The sequence below is a fragment of the Trichogramma pretiosum genome, unplaced genomic scaffold (genome assembly GCF_000599845.2).
Source record: "Trichogramma pretiosum strain Unisexual culture from Peru unplaced genomic scaffold, Tpre_2.0 scaffold1, whole genome shotgun sequence".
In the NCBI taxonomy this organism is placed as follows: Eukaryota; Metazoa; Arthropoda; class Insecta; order Hymenoptera; family Trichogrammatidae; genus Trichogramma; species Trichogramma pretiosum.
In genome coordinates, this window is record NW_019641703.1 from 837,388 (window position 1) to 862,821 (window position 25,434).

At 39.6% G+C, this 25,434-nt stretch overlaps 3 protein-coding genes across 6 annotated transcripts in view; 1 reads left to right on the forward strand and 2 right to left on the reverse strand.

Moving 5' to 3' along the window:
• Positions 1-19,624, forward strand: part of LOC106657093 (LIM domain only protein 3-like) — a 40,963-nt gene extending 21,339 nt beyond the window's left edge. Inside the window, exons 5-6 of one of the 2 annotated variants that reach the window (XM_014378398.2) lie at positions 5,865-6,027; positions 17,755-19,624. In XM_014378398.2, the coding sequence (XP_014233884.1) occupies positions 5,865-6,027; positions 17,755-17,985 (394 nt within the window). In that variant the 3' untranslated portion in view covers positions 17,986-19,624. The remainder of the gene's footprint in view (positions 1-5,864; positions 6,028-17,754) is intronic. The other variant, XM_014378407.2, reaches the window with a different exon arrangement.
• Positions 1-22,084, reverse strand: part of LOC106657088 — a 138,333-nt gene extending 116,249 nt beyond the window's left edge. For 2 of the 3 annotated variants that reach the window (XR_002763642.1, XM_014378386.2), the window contains exon 1: positions 21,272-22,084. The gene's annotated coding sequence lies outside the window, so the exon portion shown is untranslated. Of the gene's footprint in view, positions 1-11,640; positions 12,270-12,336; positions 12,472-12,761; positions 13,060-13,126; positions 13,877-13,956; positions 14,168-14,244; positions 14,640-14,717; positions 15,028-21,271 lie in introns of those variants that run through there. The other variant, XR_001339504.2, reaches the window with a different exon arrangement.
• A 236-nt stretch (positions 22,085-22,320) lies between these two features.
• Positions 22,321-24,746, reverse strand: LOC106655476 (uncharacterized protein DDB_G0288281-like). Its single transcript, XM_014375890.1, has 3 exons — positions 24,590-24,746; positions 23,278-23,349; positions 22,321-22,770 (listed from the first exon to the last, which is right to left on the reverse strand). Exons 1-3 carry the CDS (start codon positions 24,621-24,623, stop codon positions 22,709-22,711), a joined length of 168 nt encoding a protein of 55 aa, XP_014231376.1. The 5' UTR covers positions 24,624-24,746; the 3' UTR covers positions 22,321-22,708.
• Between the last annotated feature and the right edge of the window lie 688 nt (positions 24,747-25,434).

Genomic DNA, 25,434 nt, shown 5'->3' on the forward strand with positions numbered 1-25,434 from the left:
GCGACACGTCAAGTAGCAGCGGCAATAGCCAGGCGTGCGTAAGACGATTCGATTTGTTGTGCGTGCAGTTTGACAATGACGCGCGCCGCTGCGTTCGCTCGACCGTGACATCTAGGATGTATATTAATATGATGGTTGTACGTAGCGGTTTTGGTTACGGAGGAATATTTTTTATAAAAACCCTGTTATAAATGATCAAAATTTTATGGCTAGTTTCTTTGCCATCGACTTATATAAATATTTTTACTTTGTCACTTGCAGATTTACAAATCAAAGTACTCGCCCTCAAGCGGTAGAGGCTTGAATTATCGTATTTGAAGTGATTGAAAACTGGTCTAAATATTTTTTAACTATTAAACTGTCATTTTCAGGACATTTAACCCGTTTCGGGCCAAACGGACGAAATTTTAGTTATTTTTTCACTCGCTGTAAACTCTGTGAAAAAATTATGTGAGAAATGTCAGAATAGTCATAACCGACGTAAAATTCTATGAACTTTTCGAATCTGGCGTCAGAATTGTAAAAAAAGTTGATGTGTAAAAGTTATGAACAATTAAACAATAAAAAACACGATTTTTTTGAAAAAAAATTTGATTTGATCCGAATTGTCGAGTCGAAACAGACTTGCTCTATAGGTCTAACACGTTTTTTTTGGGTCCATGGGGTGTAGACTTAAAAGTCCAATAGTTACGATATCGAAATTTAACATGGCGGACACGAAAATGGCGCTTCGTAGAAAAAAACCGTATATGAATGTAGTCAATTTTTTTATATGTCAACCAAGCGCCTAGGAACAAAACGTTATAGAGAAAATGTTGAATTTCGATATCGTAACTATTGGAATTTTAAGTCTACACCCCATGGAGTCCATGGCATGGACCCAAAAAAAACGTGTTAGACCTATAGAGCAAGTCTGTTTCGACTCGACAATTCGGATCAAATCAAATTTTTTTTCAAAAAAATCGTGTTTTTTATTGTTTAATTGTTCATAACTTTTACACATCAACTTTTTTTACAATTCTGACGCCAGATTCGAAAAGTTCATAGAATTTTACGTCGGTTATGACTATTCTGACATTTCTCACATAATTTTTTCACAGAGTTTACAGCGAGTGAAAAAATAACTAAAATTTCGTCCGTTTGGCCCGAAACGGGTTAAAATGAATTCGAGCAACATAATTGTAACAGAAAAGTCCCTAGAAGCAAACCAATTAACAGTTATTTTGAAAAATCTTAAATGGAAATTTTTGAGGAAAGTGATGTGCATCTGACCACAGCATTAGCCAAGTCATTGCAGAGTTTCGAACTCGAATGCAAGACTCGTCCTATTGGCCAAACATTAATAATTTTCCGAATAAAATATTTTAAATCTTTGAAATCAACCACCTCAGTTTTGAGCGCATAAACGATGAAACGGGGCCTATACTGTGTGTGTGAGCCTGCATATACCGCATTCACTCGCGCGCGACACGCTTACATTCAGACGCAGCGCACGGCAACGTCTTGACTCCATTAACTCTACACTTAGCGTAGCGCTTCTCTTTCTCTCTCTCTCTAGCTTATCCATCTTCTCTGCTTCTCTCACTCTTTAGCTGCACGCGTACATACATATACACGAGCTGCTGTACCGGTAGATCTGATTAGGGGTTCGAGTCGCTCGCTAAACGCGTTAGTCTCGGGCTCCCGAACGCCTCGTTGCCTTAACCCCCCCACACCCCTCAACCAACCGAGTGCCAAACTCAGAGTGAGTGGCAAGCCGAGACTTGCTATATATAAGCCACTGTCTCTCCTCTCTCTCCCTCTCTTTTGTAACTATCTTCTATCTCTGCCGCTGCCGCTGCTGCTGCTGCTCTCTTACCGTAGGCAGGCGCGCGGCGCGCTCCGATGCAAATTGAGTAGGAGTCAAGAGTATCGCGACTCGCAGAACACAAGGACTGACAGAGACTCAAAGGACATCGTACTACTAGTAATAGTCTGCGCGCGATCCTATATACGGAGGAGAGACAGTCTTGTCATCCAAGCGCCTCAAGATTTAACGTCCAACTTTGGGAATTTCTCAAGGGTTTTGAGACCATGGCGCGCTGGCTAGGTAGTAAGGTAATAAAGCGAGTATCGAGCGATCCGCTGCGAGGTTTCTTATTTTGCCGCGTTGTCGACGAGGACAAAAAAGGGCGTAGAAAAAATTACATTTATAAAACACAACGAGCAAAGAAGTTGAAAGAAAAAAGAAAGGAGTCGAGTGCGATTGTTTTGACGCACAGGTGCTGTACATTATGACGCGCGGTTATGTATAGCTAAATCGTTGCGTAGGTATACGCACGGCACAGAGAGTTTGAGGCTTCTCAAGGTGTTTGTGTGCGCCAAGCGAGAGAGAGAGAATCACTCGAGCAACGTTCACAAGAAGCCAACGACGACGACGACGACGTCGACGCGATGACGTTAAACCTCCGCAAACATACCGCGAAACGACGTTAGAGCGTGGCGCTCCTTGCCAAGACTTTCTTACTCTCTCTCCACTACTTCTGCTCTACCTTAAATTGCTGGCGTGCCTGTGTAGTCTATACAAGGAATCCTGATAAATTTCTAAGCGCAAGTAGCTGCTGCTAGCTCTGCTACTGCTCTAAATTATTATTCATGCGCGGGGTAAATAACTCGATTCCGTGAACACACGCGATGACGCTGCCATGTAGGCTTCGCAGGTAAAATGTTTTTTAGCGAGAGCTAGACGAACGATTTTTCGAAAGAAAAACTTTTGTCGCGAGAGAGAAAGAGGAAATTTGAAATCGATATCTAATCACGCACAAATGACAGTTACAGACGTAACCGAGAAACGTTAACGATCCCCACCGCGCTGCTCCTGCTATACGCAGTGTGATTTTTCGCGCCCGCACTTTTTGCCTCGCGCTGCTCATGCTCGCGTGCGGCTGTTTGGGAAAGGAAGACGCTGCAGCCATAAAAGTCAATGCGCCCTCGTAACCGGCAACGATAAGTACCCAGCAAAAAGAGAGAGCACTGCAGAAAAAGTGTACATGTTGGTGTTACCCCCTTCCCCCCACCTGCTGCGGCCTCTATAGCCATTCAAGAGCTGAAAAAGAGGAATAATCGATTTTCGCCTCGAGCTTTTTCGTCGTCGTTGCGGATCGAAAATATCGTAATAAAAAGAAGAAGACGAAGAGAAGAGAACATTAAAAAACAGCAGGACGCGCTAGCTCTATGTGTATGCCTGCGTACAGTTTGGGTAATGGCATTATGATTTTGCGCGCAGTGGCATGTCGCGCTGATAACGATGATGTGTTCTTTCCCGCGCGCGTCATGTACAAGCGCTAAAAAACCAGACGCCGTTGCCGAGCCCCCGCGCGCGACATTAGCTCTCGTGCGCGAGTATAACGACGCTCTTTACCTTATATCTTCTCTTCTTTCTCGTCTAAATGAGCCTCATATACGCGCACAGGTAAAAGAAAAAGGCAAAACGAGTGAGAGAGGCCAGATTGTGCTTATGAACGAGGTACTTATGGGAGCTCGAGATGCGAACTTTAACTGCCTAGGCTTTTAACTGCTAAGCATGCTATGCACTTGGAACTGTATCCTATGGTGTGCAAGAGTTTTAGGGAAAATTTTAAATTTATGAAATGTCGTTTATAATTGTCAGGGTGTTTGAACCATTGAATTAACGATTATTTTCGTGAAAAATGAAAAGAGATTTTTACTTTTGATTTTTATACAGTATATAAACTACGGATACCATTTCGAGGATATGAAATTGAAATAAAAAACGATCCGTTCCTCGAGCAGGAGATCAGTTTTACTTTCGGACACGGAGAGCGAATTAAAACGAAATCCCGCGCCTACCTATACGCGCGTTGACCGAGAGAGACCCTAAGTCGTCGGAAAATCATAAAAAAATAAACGCTTACCGAAAGCCTCGGATTGCAGATTTTTATGCTCTCACGTACGACTGAAGAGAGAGACGGAGAGAGTTGAAAAAAAAGAGAGAACTGTGCGAGCCCGAGCCGTAAATGTTTAGTACGTAGCGCAGGTGCGGAGGTGCTGAAAAAAATCACGTTCGGCATTAGCATAAGCGCCGGAATAAAGCACTACTACTCGAGAAAAACTCCGGGGCGTACATAACACACAAGCCCGAAGAAAGGAATACACAAGCTCGGCTGGTGGTGTTGGTGCGGAGGCGCGGCTGATTCCAGTCCGGGCCGCGTCCGTTGAATACACAAACATCGCGGATTTATCCCGACCAGCTCTCCGACTAGCTTTCTTTCCTTCTCTCGCGCTCGCCTTCGATATATATACACTTTTATTATTCACCAGCTCTCGGGGTATCTTCTTTTTTTTATATACGGCTATGATACAACAGTAGATTCTCCATTCCTCTTGCCCCCTTTTTTTCTTTTATTTTGTTCTCATAACGCGCGCAACGCACATATCTCGAGTGTGTCGAACAAAGCTCGCTCGCGCAAGCACAATGTGTGTGTGCTGTATCCACTTCTGCGCGATGAATAATCTACACCAAGTGCCGATGAGAATGAAATATTTATCGATAACGCGGGAGAGAATTGCCCGAGACGTAAAATAGTTCGTTAAAAATTACCGAGCGAGCTAAAAATTATGTAGTCGCGCGCACGTTGAAGGTTTTCCTTTTTTTTTCTTGTTTTTGATACGACGTCATTTTCAAGACAAATTGTTCGAACATGCCTATCATTTTTACGGCCTTTCGTTTACAAATTCCTCTGACTGATGTCCTCGGGGCGTGTCTTGAAATTTTAACGCTCGACGGGAGAGACAGGTACACCTACCGACTTCGCTCCGAAATTCCTATTACGCAAAATTCTAGAGAGCTCGCGCTTCATTAAAAATGTCAAAATTTCGCTCCTCGCGACCTGGTCTAAAATACATTCCGTGTGCGTAGTGAGCAAAAATCAAAATTTTCTCTATTGTGAAGGAATGCAAAGCGCGGGGGTGCGAGGAAAAAAAAGCATCGAAGTGCGTATAGCCTTTTCTTCGATGTATCTACACATTGTAATCCAAGCACGTATGTGTAGCCCCGCATGCGCAATCATTTGCTGTTTCGAATCGCGACACACACACACACACAACTGTGTACACTTTTGTATACGCGTCGTCATTCCTTTAAATTTGCAGCCTCGCACTATACACGTACACCATACGGAACTTTTGAATAATACTCGGGAAATTGCTATTCCGGCTGTCGAGGAGTTGTCGTCGTCGTCGCGGCAAAACGACGACGCGATGTAAAAATAATGCTCTCGCCCAGGCGCGACTGTATCGTTTTACTACTACTGGCGAATACATAAAACGATGGATTATTCTAGGCTCGACTGTGTGTGCGCGCGCGCGATTTACTCCTGTAGGTGAGTGTGCAGAAATTCCGAGCGAGTAGCGCAAGAAATTATATAACAGGCTCGTTAAAGCGAGGCCAATATTCATTGGTCTTACTTATAAGCCCCCGTAATATGCATAAACAAATGAGAGCTAGGCGTGGAAAATCGAAAAGGGTGAATTTGCATCGGCGGCGTGCCAAGAGCTCGGCAAGATTTTTCTCGAAATTCGCGCGAGTCCCGAGGAAAAGGGGTTGAAATCTCCCAGTGCACTGTTTGGCGTTGGCTCCGACGCAGCAACGCCTTCGCCAGCAGTTTTCCAACGACCAAAAGCGGAAGGCGGTCGATTTTAAAAAGAATTAACACGCTTTACTACCTTTTCTCTCCTCGACGCGCGCGCCAGTGTATATTCAGTCATACTCGTCAAATATTTGCTCAAGTACTTAACACTATATGAATATTTTAACTGGCAAGTTAATATTTCTACAATATTCTTTATTCCTTTTTCCTTCGCAGATTCTGCGTGGGCGATCGCTTCTACCTGTGCGAGAACAAAATTCTCTGCGAGTACGATTACGAGGAGCGGCTGGTGTTCGCGAACATGGCGCTGCACCCGCCGGCCTCGGCGACCCTGGCGCACATCAAACGACAGGTGACACAGCATCTGCAACCTCCGCAGGTACGATTTAAACAATGCGGTATTGAATATTTGAAGGACATGGAAGCACATCTCTCGCTTGTGGAGATGCGCTTGAGATACAACAAAAGTTATGAGAAAAGTAAAATGTTCAATGCTTGTTTAAATATTACCTACGTTGGTCCTGCGAAATATGTTTTTATAGATCAACTCTAGACATTGTTCGTTTTTTTTCATTTTCAATTGGTATGAGATAAGTTTCAATGAAGTTCGGAGATTAATCATCACGATAAGCGAGCGAACAAATAAAACCATAAATACAAAGTTTAAACGAACTACACTTAGGAAAAAGTCCGATCAAAAGTTGGGAAAATTTGTGGATTTCATATGGCCGGTGATTCAACAAAAACAACATAAAAATCATTTCAGTTATCTTCATCAGCGGGTCTGCGCGTCGGTGTCTCACGGGCGACAAAGATTACGGACGACGATAAAGACAGATGGGAGTACATAGCCATGTGCCGTTCGAGCTAGCCCCATATATATCTATAGTTCTCGTGCTTGCACAAGCGCTACTGCGTGCAACAACCCCTTTTCTTAAGGGAGGGATCGCGCGCGGGGGAGGGATTAAAGTGGCAAGCAAGAATGGACTCTTCTTCCGACAACACAAAGCGGAGTCTTGAAGAGCGCCCGAGGCAGCGGCAGCAGCAGCTTCTTGAAGGAGATCGCGTGTCCTTATTAATTAAGCTCACCCACGCCCGTCGCGTGTCTCGAGACTACGACGACGGGCTACCCCGTTGAGCTTTCAGTAATCCGCTCTATGTACGCGCGCGCACTTGCTCGCTTCCGAGACTTTGGAGTATGCACGTGTATATAATACACATTACGCACACAGAGGAGGAACTCCTCGAGGAGGTGTTTCTTGCATCAAGGATCCGCGTGTACGTGGGTGCCTCAGCTCTCTGTATAAGGTAGAGGTACCGCGCGCTGCATACTTCTTGCTTCTTTTCCGATCGTCGCTTAGAGATACACAAGTATGTCGCAAGAATTTCTTTGAAATGCAGCTGCCTCGTTAAATACTTGCTAACGAAACTAGCAAAAAAATAATAATGATGAACAACTTGAAAGTTGTACCTGTACGCAATACAACTTCAACGTGAAACATTCTCAGCCGTTATTGTTTGTACGGGAAGTGTCCGAGGAAAAAAATTACAAAATAATAATGATTAAACAGCGTTCAAATATGGCGCTTATCAATTAACATCCGAGCAGATCGTGGTTGTATGTATCGTGTAGATATAAGTACGCAAACGAAGCTGAGTCAGAACTCGAGCTTTATACGAGTACAATATACGATCGCGTTTACACCTGAACACATTGCACATAGAAGACAATCATAATGCAATGCAGGTTAAACGATTCAGGAACGTAGAAAACGCGATTCATGCGTAAGGTTGGCGAAATGAATTAAACTGGCCGCAGGTTATTAAATGCATATACACCAAATGTGCAAGCTTCACGCGACTGCATGCAACGTAATATAACGGGCACGCGGAGCTCGTAAATTGCCAATGCCGTTTCGCGCGTTATGGTATAAGTAAGCGAGCGCGAGAACCCAACGGAATATATACATCGATGCTTTCGCGTGAAACCGCGACTGCACTTGCATGCACGTGCGAGCATGTAATAGCACGTCGATTGTGTGTAAAGGTGATATTTCCGTATCGAGGGGCGCGTGTCGCGCTCCGAATGGCAAGTATCGCAGTATGCAAGTATTTGGACCTGAAAATAAATTAATTAAAATTATCCAATTTAATGTAAGATATCTAATTTTACCGGTGGATTTCAGTGTTTAAAGCACGCGGCTAGATATATTTCTCTCTTTCTCTCTCTCTCTAAAAAAAAAAAAATAAAGAGGATGTTTTTACTTGGATGACGAAAGAAAACAGATATTTCGAAAAAAGTACTGTGTACACTACACAGTAATAACAAAATGGATAACAGCTAGAAATATTTTTTTTTTCAAAAGAATTATGTATTAATAAACATCTTTTTGTGAAAGATTTTTCAAAGTTACATAGCGTACTCGTGTGAGCGTAGAAGTCTTCATTAGGTTCAAATGTCTCGAAACGAAGTTAACCTTGAATTGTTAACGACGATGTTGAACTCTATTTGTGTGCTTTTTTAGTTGACTCTGATATCCAAATGATTTATGACAAATGTCACATTCGAAAGGTTTGCTCCGATTATGTATCGCGCTTATATGATTTTCGAGAACATTACGGTATCCAAACGATTCGTGACAAATTCTACATTCGAAGGGTTTGCTGTCATTATGAACTGCATTTATATGAGTTTTGAGGGTGTATTTTTGTCCAAATGATTTGCCACAATTCTCACACTTAAATGGTTTGATCCGATCATGTACTGAATTTATGTGTTTAATGAGGTTACTCTTATATCCAAATGATTTTTAACAAATGTCACATTCAAAAGATTCACCATGATTATGAACTATCATTATGTGATTTTTCAAAGTATGCTGATATCCAAATGATTTATGACAAATGTCACATTCAAAGGATTTGCTACGATCATGGATTACAATTATGTGATTATTGAGGATTTATTTTATTTGCCCTTCCGTGCAAAAGATTTTCGACAAATGTTGCACTCAAAAAGTTTGCTACGAACATGTACTCCATTTATGTGAGTTTTGAGGGTGCTTTTTTGTCCAAACGATTTATGACAAATATCACATTCGAAGGGTTTGCTCCGATAATGTACTGATTTAATGTGAACATTGAGATTTCTTTTTTGTTTAAATGATTTGTGGCAAGTCTTGCACTCAAAGCGTTTGTTTCGATCGTTTATGGTAATTATGTCCCTGTTGAAATGATCCTTGTGGCTAAATGTTTTGTGAAAAATATCACATTGAAAGGTTTTAATACGATCATGCACTGAATGTATGTGTTTAATGAGATTGCCTTTGTGTCCAAATAATTTGTAGCAAATCTCACACTCGAAGGGTTTGTCACGATTATGTACTGCAAAATAAATGAATATATTTTCATTTATATTATTGATCTGATTTTCGTTTTCTATTTTCACAATAGGTTGAAAACTTTTGTTCTCGGTTTTGGAAATACAGTACAGTATTAAGAGTGTCCGCTATTGGGAGATTTCACTGTATGTATAAAATATTCACACAGCAAAGAAATATAATTCTTATTTTAAGCTAATACAATTCATAATGGTACTTATTTGACATTACATAGTTCAATTAATCATTGAAACTGTAAATAACGGTAAAATAGGTTTAATATAAACCTAAGATTGGTCATTGCGTAAGAAATACCGACGACAGGATGAAATCAAAATTTTCCTACGCTTTCTTCGAGATTAGATACTGAATATTTTTTTTAAAAACTATTGTACAATAAATTTGAATCGTATGATAGAACTGATTTTTACACCCCGCTCGACGTAATACGACTGTTACAAAATCAAATATAGGCAGCAATCTGCCACCAAACTAGCTCGACTCGGAACAAATAACTTTGACTTGCGCCTCGCCGCCGCGTACTTACTGCACAAATCTTCCAAGATAATGATGATAATGCCATCGGCGCAGGGCAGGCATGTACTATACGGCGCTTATATTATGCAAATGCATCACTTGGCTTCGCGCACTCCGCGACTTTAACAACCTGACAGAAACCTGGGGTCGAGGTCTCTCCATATAGATCGCTCATGCTGTAGGACCACGTTGTATTATTATGCGAGTGTGTTTTCGAACCCTTGCCTCGCGCTCTATCCTATAGATCTATAACTATATATACATTGTCATATAATATACATGCACAACGCTAAGGCGAAGTGCGTGTTTGTCTTGGCTTAATTAATATCGCTTAAACTACTGCGTCGCGCCGAAGGAGACTGCTGCCTGCACCTTTCCTCCCCCGCCTTATACCTACATATACCTCAAGCCGCGCGCGGCGTAGGCTACTTCATCATTGCGGCATTGTAAAGCTTTCCATAATGTAATATACCGTGTGCGCGGGCGAGAAAGTATAACAAGCGAGGTCGGAATCGATAAATTTTCCTTCGAGAGCTTGTACAATGTATATAAATGCTTAATGATTCGTGACCGAATGCTGACAGTCATTGAAAAAAAAACACGACAGAACGTAAAAATGAAAGCGACGAAACGTGAAAAAGCTCCGAGATATACTCGAGAGTCGGCGACAAAGCGACGCCTTTATTTTCTCTCTGACAAGAGTGGGTGGAGTAGAGTATTAAAAAGCATCAGCAGCAGCACTAGGGTAGTAGCATATAGCCGAGGCGGCTCTTTTGTAATACGTCGATGAGTTAAGCGCGCGGGGCTCAACGATTATAAATGACGAAGTGTCGTACTCGCGCTTATATGATATATGACCCACGTGTATGCGTGTATACACATAGAAAAGCACGACGCCGAGTCATTCGAGTGGGGAGGCGGCCCCGTCGACTACGGTAATGCCAATAATCGCGAGACAGCATGCTAATGTCAACCGACGGCATCTATTACCCTAAGCCTGACGGATCCCTCTTGACGAGGCAACGCCGCTGCTGCCGCCGTCACACCGTCGTCGCGCTTTTATTGCCTGCAGCTTGCGCGCACTTGCCTTCGGCGGAAAGGATTGACTTGGTGGCGCATAATCGCACTTGGCTGCAGGCTTTATTATGGAGAGAAGAGAGAGGGCCCAAAGACTGACTAGTTTAATTCCGGTATAAAAATCGAAAATGACCCAGTATAAACTTTCGAGCTCTTATAACGCGTGAAATATTCTCTTCTCCGCTTGTGCGCGCCTAATAAATGCCTTTCTCCAAATAATAAAACTTCGCAGAGTGGCAAGGAAGAGAGAGCGTAACAATCTAAAGAGTCTCTCTTTTTCCACCCTTTGAATCTTGAATTCAGATGGAATTAGGCTCCGAATAAACGAAATGTAAAACGGGTACCACCCTTGTTAAATGGAACGTTTTGAAAGAGAGAGAAAGCTATCTCGCAAGAAAGAAATCAACGAGGAAGGCGTTAAGGCTCTTAAAATCACGATGAGGTTGATTACTTTTCTTTTCGAATAACCCCTCTTTCTCGTTTTCGAAAATACTCGACGATTTTTCAACGTAAATTCAAATGCAGGGTTGCTATATAGATAATGTCAATGACGCATTCAATTTTTCATTGCACCGACACGCGCGAGGCCACACAATTTAATTGAGCAGTTTAAGCAGAGCACGAAAATGAAATCAACTTTTTTCATTAAAACAGAAACACGCGAGGCGTTGTTGTTGATGGAAGGAAAAGTCAGCCGCGCGCTTATTTGTTGACTTGTTTCATCGTGCGCGAGAGAGATAGACAGAGAGCAAAAAGTGCACCCCAGGGAAAGAGCGAGCGAACTCGAGAGACACTTTCGAATATGCTTAGAGGTACGAATTGGATGGTAGGTCTAGTTGAAGGAACGAGTATATAGCAATTATCTCGAGCGGTGGCTTGAAAGACGTCACGGTATTATTGGAACGCGAACGCGATGAATAAGAGATACAGTTCTAAAATTATCCAAGTTTGAATATAAAAATTATGCAGGGAGGTATGATAATTAAAAAATTCAAGGCTCGTGGAAATTCGATTGCTTTTTTATTCAAAACAATATAAAAGTTACACTTTGAGTGTATCGAAATTTATTTAAACATAATATTTATATAAGTCTTTCTCGTAAGTTTGTTAGAAAACAAAGTAAAATCACTAGTACGATTAAATCAGTGTCTTTGCAAATACAATCAAATGCAAATAATGTCGTTGATTCGACAGTAGCTTATGAAGTTGAGTCAACCATAAGTGGTTTTTTACACTTCGACAATAAATTGAAGAACGGACTCTTGCGCTTTTTCATAATTCCACTGGAAGCCGTCATTTCAATTTTAGAATTAGAATTATGTTTAATCTTTAATATGCTTTGAAGATTGTCGTTACTGGTATCATTGTTAATTTTTTCTGTCTCAGCAATAGTTGCAACATTGGAATCTAATTCTTGTTTCAACTTTGATAAGTTCTCCATAAGTTCCAATGTTTCGTTATGTAGATCATGAGTTTGAGACACATTATTAGTTTTGACTGATTCAGCCATCACTCGGGACAATTTTACCTCACAGTTCAATAATTTTGAAGCTACACTGCGGACATCGTTTATTGGAATGTATGAATTTGCTATTGGTGTACCGAAGCAAGATACGACCGAAGATGGCTAAAAATAACAAAATCAAAGTCAAATATTAAATTTGAAAGCATTGTACAATTCAGATAATATTTACCATTGTTATATTTTGAAGTCGATTATTAAATAATCTAGTGTAGACTTCGTCGTCATCTTCAAAGTCTTTTAATGCGAAATGGAAGAATTGGCGATCTTTCGGTTTGCTTTCGTGTTTCACAGCCATGGTTCCAATCTAAAATTAAATTTATTCAAAAGATTAATTACTTCAAATTAAAAGTTTTTTTATTATTCGGTAAAGCTAGGTGATGGTTGTTCAACAGGTTTAGAGCTATGAAAGCAATTTTTTAAAGAAATATGAAAAATCCGATTAACTGTATTTCACGTGTTTTTATTATTGATAATTTTTTTTATTTACAATGATTTCTTTACTTCACCTGTTCAACGTTGTACAATTGAAATCTTATCAGAATTTAAACTGAAGTTACTTAAATTGTTTGAAAAAATATATAAAATGTTCAATACTTCTCAAAATTTGATGATACTGTAAGCAGATGGAGTATAGCTCTTCGTCTAGTACAGTTTTTTCATACTTCACGCGAGCATTACACCTCACCAGCTTGTATTCATCCCAAGTTGAAGGAATGCGTAAATAAAGTTGTTCAATAAAATACGTGTACCACTCGACAACTTGTAAATTTTCAGTGTGTTTAAAATAAGATTCGGCTGCACTCAATAAATCTGCGTAGAGTTGAACTTCAATGGAAGTTGGATCTGTCCATTTTACAAAACTACTATTTTTCATTGAAATATTGAGATTATGCTGAAAAAAATTAACGATTGACTTATATACAATCTCGTAGTATCCAATATTTTACAAATTGACTCACTTGACTATTCGACTTTACGAAGTCTTGTCCTTCGGTAGTGATAATCAAGTTTTGAGAAAATTCAAACTGTTCATCGTAGAAATGATTCATCTGCAGATACTTTTTAGCGAGTAACGTAAAAATGAACAAACTTAAAATACTCTTGTCCCATGATCCAAAAGATCCGAAGAACCATTCTTTGGTAACCCATGTATTTTCGTAAGATTTTTCCACGTTACCAAGAAGTAAACTTATTACTGAATTCAAGTTAGCATTGAATGAGCTTTTTTTGGTATTACGTTTTCTCTGCTGACGATTGATCGTCCAAATAGCCATTAATATTTTCCTCAAAATGTCAGATATTTCGATAACAAATCCTGGTTTTAATATCTCACATGAATCGCACTGACCGCAAGGTAGTACATAATTTTTATAGTTTAAATATTGCAACAAAAAAATTTGTCGGCAAATAGAGATATTTTCTGCGTATACTATTATATCAAATAGTTTGTGCATTGCTTTTATCAGTGATTTAGCAAAATCATCTTTATGTTCTGCAGTCGCTTGTTGGATTTTCTTTTTACTTTTTTCAAGAACACGATCAAAATCATCTACGTGATAAAATAAAATGCAATCGCACTTTGAGCTGGAACGACTTGCTTTAAAAACTTGATGCATGTACAGATCTAAACTGGCCGGCATTATGATATGTACAATGAAATCAATATCTTTCATAATTGGTTCATCATCCGATGTACACAAAGTTATTTCCTGAAACAAAAATGTTCATATTTTTTCAATAGTCCTTTGCGTAAATAATTTCAGAACAAATCGTTCAGTTCAATAGATACCCCAATATCAGCGAGAGTCCATTGACGAAGATTTATAATACATCCTTTTTTCAAAACTTTAAATTCATTTTCATCGTCGCAGTAGATAATGCCGCGTTTTTTTGAATAGTCTTTTCTTAAAAAAGTAATCAATTTCGTAATTTCTAGTGGATATTCGTTTCTATACATTACTTTAAACGTTAAATTATTTTGTACTGACGGCTCATTGACACTTGAAATAAAAAAATTTTTCTCGAAATAATTTCAAGGCAATCAGAAAATGGAAAAAAAGTTCTAATTTTAACTTACATATAAGTATTTTTAAGATGCAACAGTTTTTCAATTTTACTTAAATTTCGAGTGCTTATAGGACTTGTTAAACATACAATGGGTATGTTATGATAGATATTTTTAATGCTATCGAAGTCGGAATTTTTCTTTTCTGATAAACACGGGTACTTAGAATAGGCTGCATCGACAACAAAAATCTGCAATAATTTATTTTTATGCAAGTCAATCAAGGTTTCTTTCAGTGATGTTGATCCTAAACAATCGAACGTAGTGAACAAGAACTTGACTCTTGCTGCACCTGCAGCTTTTGTACCCTTTAACTTCTGTATAATATCACGTTTTTTAATTAGATCATTTCTCAAATCACCAGCATCTTTATCTTCAGCATCATTAATCAAACACACCGTCTTCACCTAAAAGAATTGAGGTTTTATTAAGAAATCATCTTTAAATGAAAATCTAATTAAATAGCAAAAAGCATTGATATTTACGGTTTTAAAAGAAGCTAATTCCGTGGACTTTTCTTCCATTCGCGCAGGCGAATGCGATACAACGATCGCGACACCGTCTCGTAGTAGCCCTGCCAACTGGTAACACACAGACTTTCCAAATCCACTTTCCATCGACACCACAATGTCTTTGCTTCTGAGTATGTTCTGAATGATGGGCTGCTGTCCCGGTCGCAAGCTCTTGTAATTGAAATACTTTTGTAACGCTGCGAGTATGTCATCTTCGAAAATAGTCTTCGACATACTGACTAGAAACGAAAACAAAAGCTAACGATTCGTAAGAAGTTGCTCTCTGAAAAATAAAACATAAAATAATTATGTATCAGCAAAAAAATCAATTTTTATTATTCACATATACTTAATTGAGATTTTTACTACAATGGACACGGCACAGTTGAACACTTTGACACGTCACCTGTCAACAGCTAAAAATTTCAAAAACTACATATAAACAAAAAAATTCGCCCGTCGAACGATGAATAAATCCGTCTCAACTAAAATAATTATTAACCGAGAGAGCTCGAAGGTAGCATCATCTCGGTAATATAAGTTAACGGCATATAATACGTTAGCACGCGCGCGCGAGCTTTTCATTGTGCGTAAGCATGTCAGGGTATATGTGCGCACAACGCGATATGCTCATTAGGGGGTGCATTGTGCAAATGATCTTCAGCCACGTCACGAGCAGCCGCGTATAGATACATACATCAAGCATAGTGTGTTGTTTGTATGCATATAGGGTTGCTCGAGTTAATAGTCTTTGCGTGAATAATATGCTCTCTCTCTCCGTGTGAGTGTGTGTGAAGGTGCGAATAACATGTGTATAGCCCCCGTTATATTGTATGTACGATAAGTATAGGTGCGATTGTTTGGGAATATAATGCGCTGAATTGATTGGAACGCAGTCGGCGCGTCTGCGAGACGATACGAGTTAAAGGAAGAAAAAAAAATTATCGTTTTTTGAACGATTAATCACGAATGACCTTTGGCATTGTGTACACGCAAAGAGTAAACGATACTCTCCCTCTCTCTCTGTCTCTGTCTGTCTCTCTCTCTCTCTCTCTCTCTCTTTATAAGAACGAACAAAGCCTTTTTACGCCTATGGTTCGAATTATCAATTCTATACTGACTTCTACGAGGTAGCCCTTCGATCAACGCGGTACAACGTGATATTTATTTTCAAGGGTTCGGGCAAAATCGACACTATAGCAGCCTGTCGTAAAGACCAAACGTCTCGATAGCATGAAAAGTGACCCGCTTGGCCAGCTGCAAGTTAGCCATCTCGAAAACTCTCGGGGATCGATGATTTAGTTCGGACAACTTCTTTTCGTCGGTTTTTCCAAAGAGTTACTTACTACGCGCTCGCATTGTGTGCAGCGCGGGCAAGAAAGAAGGAGAGCAAAACAAGTTTTTCTCGTGAGTTAACTTAATTACGCTTCAAAGAGAAAACGCGCGCGCCGTATATACTATAGTACAGCTGAGGGGGAGATCGCTTGCGTTGATCGTTGCTATTTTTCTTTCCAAATGCTCGCGTTGCACGCATCAAGAGAAAAAGGGAGGCCGCGGCGCTCGATTCAGGTGATGTATATACGTGTACCACCGGCGGGGTGAATGAAAAAAAAGAAAGAGAAAAAAAAGATACTTAACCGTGAAGAATCTCGCTGTACCTCGGTTTAGTTAACAAAACGAACAACCGATTCAATTATTCGAAATGTATACGTCTGTCAAATTAAAAATAAAAAAAAATTAAATTGAATCGCGGGAAATAAAAGTAAAAAGAGTTATACCAGGGTAATCCGTATAATTATAATGGCCGGAGATAAAAATGACGGATGACAGTGGCTCTGGCTACGCTTTATGATATGTCCTGAAGTTCTATTTACGTATACGAGTGTATTAACTCTTTACTGTTTCGATTTGACGCCACTCACGATAAAAAAAATATAAATTACGGCATTTTTCGAAACTTTTTAGAGTACCAGAATTTTTCGTAGATTATTCGAGCTTATGCGCGCACGCAAAGCCTCTTAATTTTCAAAATTCACGCAGCGGGCGCGGGCAGAGTTCGTTCAAATTGAGCATAATTGCGTTAGTTACTCAGTTCCCCCCTCACATCGTTTGGAATAAATTTATACAGTACATAAAACCATAAGACCACGAGGTGTCGGCGCGAAAGTTTCAAGTCTGTATTATGTAACACCTTACGCGCGACGAGCTAATAACTGCAGAGACAAGAAGTTTTCGCAGTACACCGTGCGGGAGGCAAAGTCGAGGGCAAGATTGGAACATTGCCCAGCAGCCAGTCGAGCGCATGATTCTTTTATTTTTATCGATAATCATCAACTTCATTCATATTTTCACCTATTAAAGTCCGAGACAAGTTCGCTCCGATGAATTAGTAATTAAGTTCTCAAGAAGGAGTCTGCAGTTTTGATTCGACGCAAACGAGAAGCCGATAATCGCGCGCGAGTTCGGAAACGAAGAAGAGACGATGTAAATGTATACGCGCAAGCCGAGATAGGACTACTGCTACTACCACTATACATCGAAGTTTCGAGCAGCTGCTCAAGTCACTTCGTGCATAAGAAATCATTTAAATTTTGCGCCCCGCGTATACTTCTGCTCTGGCGCAGCAGTAGCAGCACACGAGCTTTGCATAAATATATAACTTTCCCCAAAACTCGAGATCTTCATCGAAAGTCCTCTTTCAGTTTTGCGTAAAGCGCGGCGTGGGGGTGGCTGCGACGAGGAGGAGGAACGTGCACACACGTACGAGTTACAACTCACCCGAGCCCAAAAGAGATCTTTTCTCACTCGACGCTTTCGCGAAAGTCGCGCAAGTTTAGTTTTGGAGCCCTCCTAGCTCATTATCTCGCAGCTTTCCTCGACCGAGAGAGGTGTGAAGCGAAAAGTGAATCGAATGACGAGTTTGCCTTACGTGACGTCGCGTTCTAGCTTTCCTCGAAATTTTCAATTCGAAACCAATCGACTAAATGTGCTCTTATGCGTATGTTTACAGGCAGTGGGAGTCGGCGGAGCTGCCGGAGCCGCGGGTGCTGGCCAGGCTGGTCAACGACAGACGAACGGGCCCGTGGATCAGCAAACGACGGCGAGCCACAACGGCTACCCAGGCGTGCCAACGAGCTCGGCCGGAGGTCCGAGTGGCGGCAATCCCGGCGGCATGGGCAATCTCGCCGGCCTCAACGGCATAGGCGGGCCCCAGGGCGCCGGCGCTTACGAGACCAAATGACAAACGAAATAGAAGAGACTCGATTTCTCCTGAATCTCGTCGTCGTTGGACGCAGATCATCAGCAGCAGCAGCGCAGGAAGAGAAGAATCGCACGAATCAAGCGCGGATGATCGAGGAAGATTTTTACGGTTGGCGTGCGAGTATTTTATAAGAAAGAAAGAAATGAATGTTTCATTTGCTAATCGAATTCAAATACAACTTATCACGAAGTAGATAATTAATATATTATAGTCTCGACGTCGTTCATTGAATGAAATATTGGTGCTTTCTGTAGAGATCTCAGTTTTCCAATGAGTTTTGTTCAAAAGCAAGAAGAGAGCGGGAATAGTAAATTTTGTTGAAAAACTAATGATTTTTACGTGATTATGATTGATTAAATTCAGAAACTGTATATGTGAAATGTATAAATATTATTGTATACTCGACGTATTGTACACACGATTGTGTTAAATTTTTTTATACTCGAAGTTATAGTTGCTGTTTGTTACCAAGTTAACGACAAGACTGTTACGAAATTTTTTTATATAATAATTGAATGTTAAAACCATGAATGAATGATTTAGAACGTATCGACGGAGTTAAATATCGTATTCAATTCAATGAGTTTTCCTAACGTACTCAACGTCACTTTTTTAATAAAACAAAATAAAAAATCGTAAATAAAAAAAATGATTCTTTTTAGGATGATCGGTAAAGTGGACGACGCTTTAAAGATCGAAATCGTACTCGAGGATACCCCGTGGGGCTCGTACGTCAGGGCGAAACCCGCGGGCTATGTAAGGATTGTTTCAACTTTCAAAATCTTCTTCCGCGTCCGGGGCGAAAAAGGCTAGATTGATGTCGCGAACTTTTGTGCGTGTGCCGCCTTATTTGCGAGTCAGATAACGAGACTGAGTTATGTCTCAAGTTTCGCGCGCAGCGATTTTACTATCGTATACTTTTAGCCCATTCGCCAGCGCAATGTTTTATTTCCCTCCGATTTTCCTTCGCGAAGCTATGTATACCGTCTAATTTTACTGAACGTGAATTTTTACCCTTTGATTTATTCCTTCCTCTTCTTTCTCTGTTCATTATAGTATTGTGATACGAAAAATTTCCGTTGGTATTAGTAAAAAAACGAGTGAATGAAAATTAAATAATAAAAAAACTTGAATAGCCAAAACTAGAATATTGATACTCGAAATGTTATATGAATTTCAGTTGTAAATCATGTTTGTAATCATCGCTACGTAATCCAATCAAGACTGATCGAGCGATTATTCATTTTAGTTATTTTATCTTCTCCGCGAGTCTCGAAAAAACATAAAAAAGAACCAAAAAAAAAATATCCGGACTTCGCAATATAACTGAACGAGTATACGCACGAACGTTCCTAAAGTTAATCAATAAACATTATAAACGATTCATAAACATTTCGACGTTTTCTCATATCGTATAATTATTCTTGCGTAGCAATTGCATAACAGTCATGAAAAACAAAAGAGCAGAGTAATCGAGAAAAAAACAGTGCATTTGCGAAATTGTAATCAACAAATAAAATTATTCGACTGTTGATAAATGCTCAGTTGTTATTTCTATCTCCCTACAAACCTATACTTAAAAAAAACAATCAAGCAATCGCTTAGAATGGAAATAAAATGAAATTAAAATCATCTAGAAGAGCAGTGAATATAATTATTTATGGAAAAATAGCCATGATTATAGAAAATTATTCCATAATTTTTTTTATTGATTTCAATTTGCTTCCTATTAGTAATTTTAAAATTTTTTAATGAGTTTCTCTAATCAACATAACAACATAGGTTTATTTTAAAAAAATGTTGTGCTTCTGTCAATGTGGGTGATTCAAATCATTGTTGAACAAAAGATATTTAACTTACGTAGCAAAAAATGAGAGAAAAATTATACTTTATAATCTTAAAACTTTTAGTAAATTAAATTAGTTTTTATGTAACCATTATTAAAATATTTTAGTATTCATAGGTAACTCAATATGATTTAATGGAAAACAAAATGCAACAAGTTATTTGTTTTTTCTCAATATGTTACTTATGTTATCAACTATTTAAAATCATTTTATAACCATGTATGATCTACCATTTAAATTTGAAAGTAATTATACGGACCATGAATTTTAATATTAAATCACTACATCTTCAAATTGGAGGTTTTTGCATATTTTGAAAATTAGAAGATATCTTACTAATAAATGGAAAATTTGCTTGTTGACACTTATACATTTTCAATGGATGGTATGATTCAAGCTCTAGAGGTAAATCACCGTAGCAAAAGCTGGAAACGTATAGTAAGATATCTAGCTTATCAACATTTAACAAAGTCATACAGGGTAGATAAGTATTTTCCATTGTTCGCTTAACCATTTGTTGCTTGTTAATTTTCTTGAATATTGTTTGAGCATAATAAGTTATTTCTGTATTACTCGCATAAATTATCATTCAAAAAATACTATCTAATAGCATTTATTGATTAATGAGTTTTAGATGGTTTAGGTAATGTTTCAAATTACTTCATCAAACGTTTATCTTTAAATATATATGTAGTGGTTACTTAGAAGCGATTGAATTGAAATGATTAGTTATCAATACATTTTGATAATAAAATTCACTAATATCTGAATGTAGTTATAAAATTCAAGCATGATCTTTTGTATTATACTTACTCAGCACCATTAAATCTAAATATTTAATTATATCTAAACGTTAAGTTTTATTGCTAAAAAGTATTGATAGCTAATCGTTTCAATTTAATAGCTTTCAAAACACCACTACAAATATTAGAAGACTAACACTTGTTGAAATAATTTGAGTGTTACCTAAAATATCTCGAGTGTCTTCAGGAATGAATAATTCAAGTTTTTTTAAGGATAAATACCGATGAAAATTGATGCATTCATCTCGCAATAACGTTCGAATCGATAAATTTGAAATCATCGAAACGTTCGAATAGTAAGTACACCATCGAAAAAAGAAGTATTGATCGACTCGACTGATAATGACACGATGATATTGATAAACAGCATTCTGTTGTTGTGCGAGCGCTCGCGTGTTTTGGTCCAACGTCCGAGCGTGAAAGGACTTTCTCGGAATTTCGTTGCGCTCGGAGACGAAACGCCGTTGCTCGATTCGAACGACCGCTGTGGATAATACTCGACTTACACTGCGACTTCGCATACGATGTTCAGAATATTTGTAATGGGGATGACATGATGCATTGCTGCGTAAAATTGATGCACATAAATTTTCTAAAACAATAGCGATAACTCACCGAAAAAGCCGTTGAGAACGTCTATTTACCAGGCCAGAGCGCAGCAGCGTTCGAAGACTTTGCACGGCACTATTCAATGTCACGCGTCGCAGATGTAATTTTCGCTATCAACTAAACGTTCCCATAAACACAGAGCCACGAATATTAACGTTTACACAGTTCGATTGGAACACTGTTTTTTTTTGTTTTGAACGAACGAACGATAAATTACTGCCCGCAGTTAATCGCGTTCTATACAACATGCAATAAACTTTACGAAAAGAGATCTGCGACGCCTTGGGGCGAGATGCGTGCCTGGGCCCGTGTAGCCGCTGCGATGATACAAATTACAATGCGTATCTCGTTAATGATGACTTCTGTCGTTCGCGAGTGTGAACTTGTCGCGCGGCAAGGATCCTCTCGGGGGTGGGGTGGGGAAGCGCACGAAATCGCGCCTTTTTTTTATCGCTACGACGCTCGTCGCTTTTCTTCGGTATCACCACCATGTATGATGTATGTATAATGCGAAAGGACCGCTGTTATGTTGCGCCGGTAGCGGCAGCAGCAGCAACAGCACCGATTATTAAACGAGCCGACGAAACAACGAACTTCACGCGTCTACTCGCGCGTTCGAGATCGCGCGGTTGTATAACTGCTGCCTATGCGACAAAACGCGGGCTCAAGTGGCCAACCGTTGTTCAACGACGTTCGATTGTGGGCTGCAACGATCCGCTAATGTAGATGTATATTGGAGGATTACAATTTTTATAGGCTCTCTCGCTCGTGCTGGTATGCGTTCGACTTCTGTGCAAATAACGAACTGGCTATATTGCACACGTTCGAATATACGAGATGTTCTTTTTATGAATCACTGCGAGAGGCACATTAAATTATATCGAACTACGAGGTTTTCCGTGAGTGTATCGATGTTTGCACTCGTTTGTTAACTGATTTCAAGTGGTCTCTGTGCTACGTCGAAGTGCTGCGTGCAGCAAAGAACTCGTTGTCGGATGATTCCTTTCCGTATTCGATTTGAATGGACGTTCGAATTTCAAGATGTGAAACAAACACTCGATTTAAATGCATTTTATTTTTTCAACATTTTTACTTTTTCAACGATACAAGATTTTTGCGAATAAACTATATATCAATAGTTGCATATAATATTAACTACAAATTTAATTTTACGTCTTGCGTAGTAGTATATAACGAATAAAATAAATTACAGCAATTGCCAATTTTTATTCTAATGAGATTGAAAATGAAGATACAACGAAGATAATAGGTGCCAATTTTTTTAGTTTGCAATTTGTTAAGTAGGCGTGTGTTATTAATAAGCACAGTTGAATTAATATGCGTTACTCCATGGTTCCAGACCCATCGCTATATAGCTGCCATGATTTTTATAATACTGCAAATGGATTTTTGTTGTTCATTTTAACTTGTTCGTTGTTGATTTTACTTGCACTCGCAAGGGTTGCACTTGCATTGAGCTCCGCTCGACTTGCAGCCGCATTTATCTGCAAAAATAGAAAACAATAAAAATATAAGGACGTGCACACATAAGAGTCGTTTCGTACGAATGAGAGCGAGTAAATAAACTTTCTTATCGTACGATGACTCTGACCGATAACGACCGGTGCAACGATTATTAGGACAATATCGAAATTAGAAGTCTCGAAGAAAGTCGGATGCAATTCTCGTCGGCGCACGATGCACCGCCACCGTCACCGCCGTAGTTTATTAATAATTCTCTCTCATAGGCGAGTGTCATCGACCCGCAATAATAATGACAACAATAATGACGCGGACCTCGACGGAAATCCTGTCGCACGCGCCAATGACGTTTATATTCGTTACGATAAGTATACTGGTGTGCAGCGCAACCGACGACGCATCGTTATCTTTTCGCGCGCTCGCATAAGAGTGAGATTATGATCGCGACTTTTCTCGGCGGCACAAATAAAAGCGTCGCGCTGATTTTTATGAGATAATCGGTGATACGAGAAGAATAATGTGTGCCGTACCTCCGCTGGATCCGCAGGTGCCCTCGCTGCATTTGCAGTTGTCGCCGCAGTTGCAGCTCGATCCGCACTTGTCTGTAAGGGGAAAAAATGAACACATAATTATTATTGTTAAATTAATAATTTTTAAATAGTATTTAGTTAAATAGAATATGCGACGCTTGGGAAATATTGGACGTTAGACATGGATAATCGATAATAATTGCTCACATTAACCGAATTTAAAAAATTTATGTGTAGGACAATGTAACGTAATACCGAAAATGGATAATGATGTGTTGTTTTTCAGCGTCATCTTAGCATACAATTTATCTATACATAATTCTATACTTTCCAACGTGCCCATGTACCAACTGCACGTAATGACTAGTTCGTTAAAATTTGAAAACAATAGCCTCGCGCGCAGTACACTATAAAAACCTAAACGAGCAACAGAGGCTGTAAATTCCTGAAAAATTGCCTCTTCGAAACAATGAGCCGTGCCTATCTCCCTCGGTATACCGTCGAACCCTCATTACGTATCATTATGCGGCTCGCCGTGATCCATCTTTTACCGTGCATAATTATTGTAATTTTTCGAGTTTTAGTGCGGTGCCACGCGCGCCCCGATATGGTAATCGATCCAATTTTCGAAACCGCTCGAGAGGCTGGAAAACTCGAGGGAAAAAATTGACTGGACGTAACAGCGAAAAAAGAAAGAGAGAGCCGAGAAATGGAAGAGTCACAATGGATGCGAATTTATGCGAGGAACCAGATATGTCACGCGAGAGATTGAGAGAAAGCCGAGTAGAGCCGAGAGCTGCGGCGACCTATTCTCACGATCGGCTCGTTTATTGCATTCCGCGCATCCTTGTTTGATCTCGACCGAGATGAACTTATATATTACTGCGAGGATAATTGAAACGATTGCGATTCGTCGTTCACTTGATTATAATACGAATCCGATAGAGAACGAATTAAAATTGACTTTCGTTGTAAGAAAATTAACTACTATTTCATTGATATAGGAAAAATTTTGGATTATATGTAGGCAAAACATTTTACGTTCTATGGTGAAATTTGGAATAGCTACTGTTTACATGTGATTATGATTAGAATTACGCGTATGGAAGTAAAAATTGATCACTATTCAATACATTTACAAGGATTGTCAAATCACGTTTAAAATATTTATCCATTTCTTTTCGAATGAGCCGCTAATAATATTCAACAAATGTGACGATAAACTGCTGTCAACGACACCGAAACAAACGGCTTGAAAGTTTTGTTACGATGTAAACAATTTATCGATAACTAAATGAGATTCGCCACTCACCCTTGCACTTGTCACCGCAGTTTGGTCCTGGCATCTTGAGATTGAGGGATTATTCGCTTCTACTTGAACGGGATACGTGTAAAAAAGCACAACTTCTTGGGTGTATGCACTGCTCGTGATTAGACGACTCGCGTTCGACTCGATGCTACGGTGCTTCTGGCCTGGCAATTTATCGATCGTTCCCCACCAAATTCCACCTCTATTTCTCTCTCTTTCTCGCTGACGCGCGCAGCACAATTTCCGTCGCGCGGCGGACTCGTGCGCAAAGCCGGCGACGACGACGACGATGCAACGCGCCTTACATGCATTGTGGGAGCGAGAAAAAAAAATGCGCTGCTGCGTGCACAATGGAAATCGTATCCTTTTTTTGTTGTCGTCGCACACGTCTTGGCGATTGATTTCACCCGATTCAAACTGAGACGGCGCCGTTCGGTCTTGACACGTTAATTTTTGTCGTTCAGGAGTTTTTTGAAAAAAAAATATTATAACATTGGAAAAATCGGCTTCGTTTGTAGAAACGCTCGATAATTCGACGAAGGAAAAATTATGACAAAAGTTTCGACAACCGCGTCTGCATAAATTAAGCAGTGGGTTTTGTTGATGATGGTACACAATCGGGCAACCGCGAAACTCCGTATAATGCGCAATCGTACGATTTGTTTATGAGGAAATCGACTTCTAATAGGGGGAAAAAGACGGACCGCCGACTCTTTGAAGAAAGTAAGTCAATTCATACACGTTCTGAAGAGCAATAATTCTTTTTTACCGCGATATATTGCCGCGAGATTATAATATTATTATGTAGAAGTTGCAAGGCCGACGGCGCAACAGGAGCGTTAAATTTG

Bases quoted from the DNA above. Each gene is read 5' to 3' on its own strand.
- LOC106655476 (XM_014375890.1), bottom strand. From the start codon at position 24,623: ATGCCAGGACCAAACTGCGGTGACAAGTGCAAGG. The intron at 23,350-24,589 runs GTGAGTGGCGAA...TTCCCCTTACAG, and splicing joins CTGCGGTGACAAGTGCAAGG to ACAAGTGCGGATCGAGCTGC. The intron at 22,771-23,277 runs GTACGGCACACA...CTATTTTTGCAG, and splicing joins CACCTGCGGATCCAGCGGAG to ATAAATGCGGCTGCAAGTCG.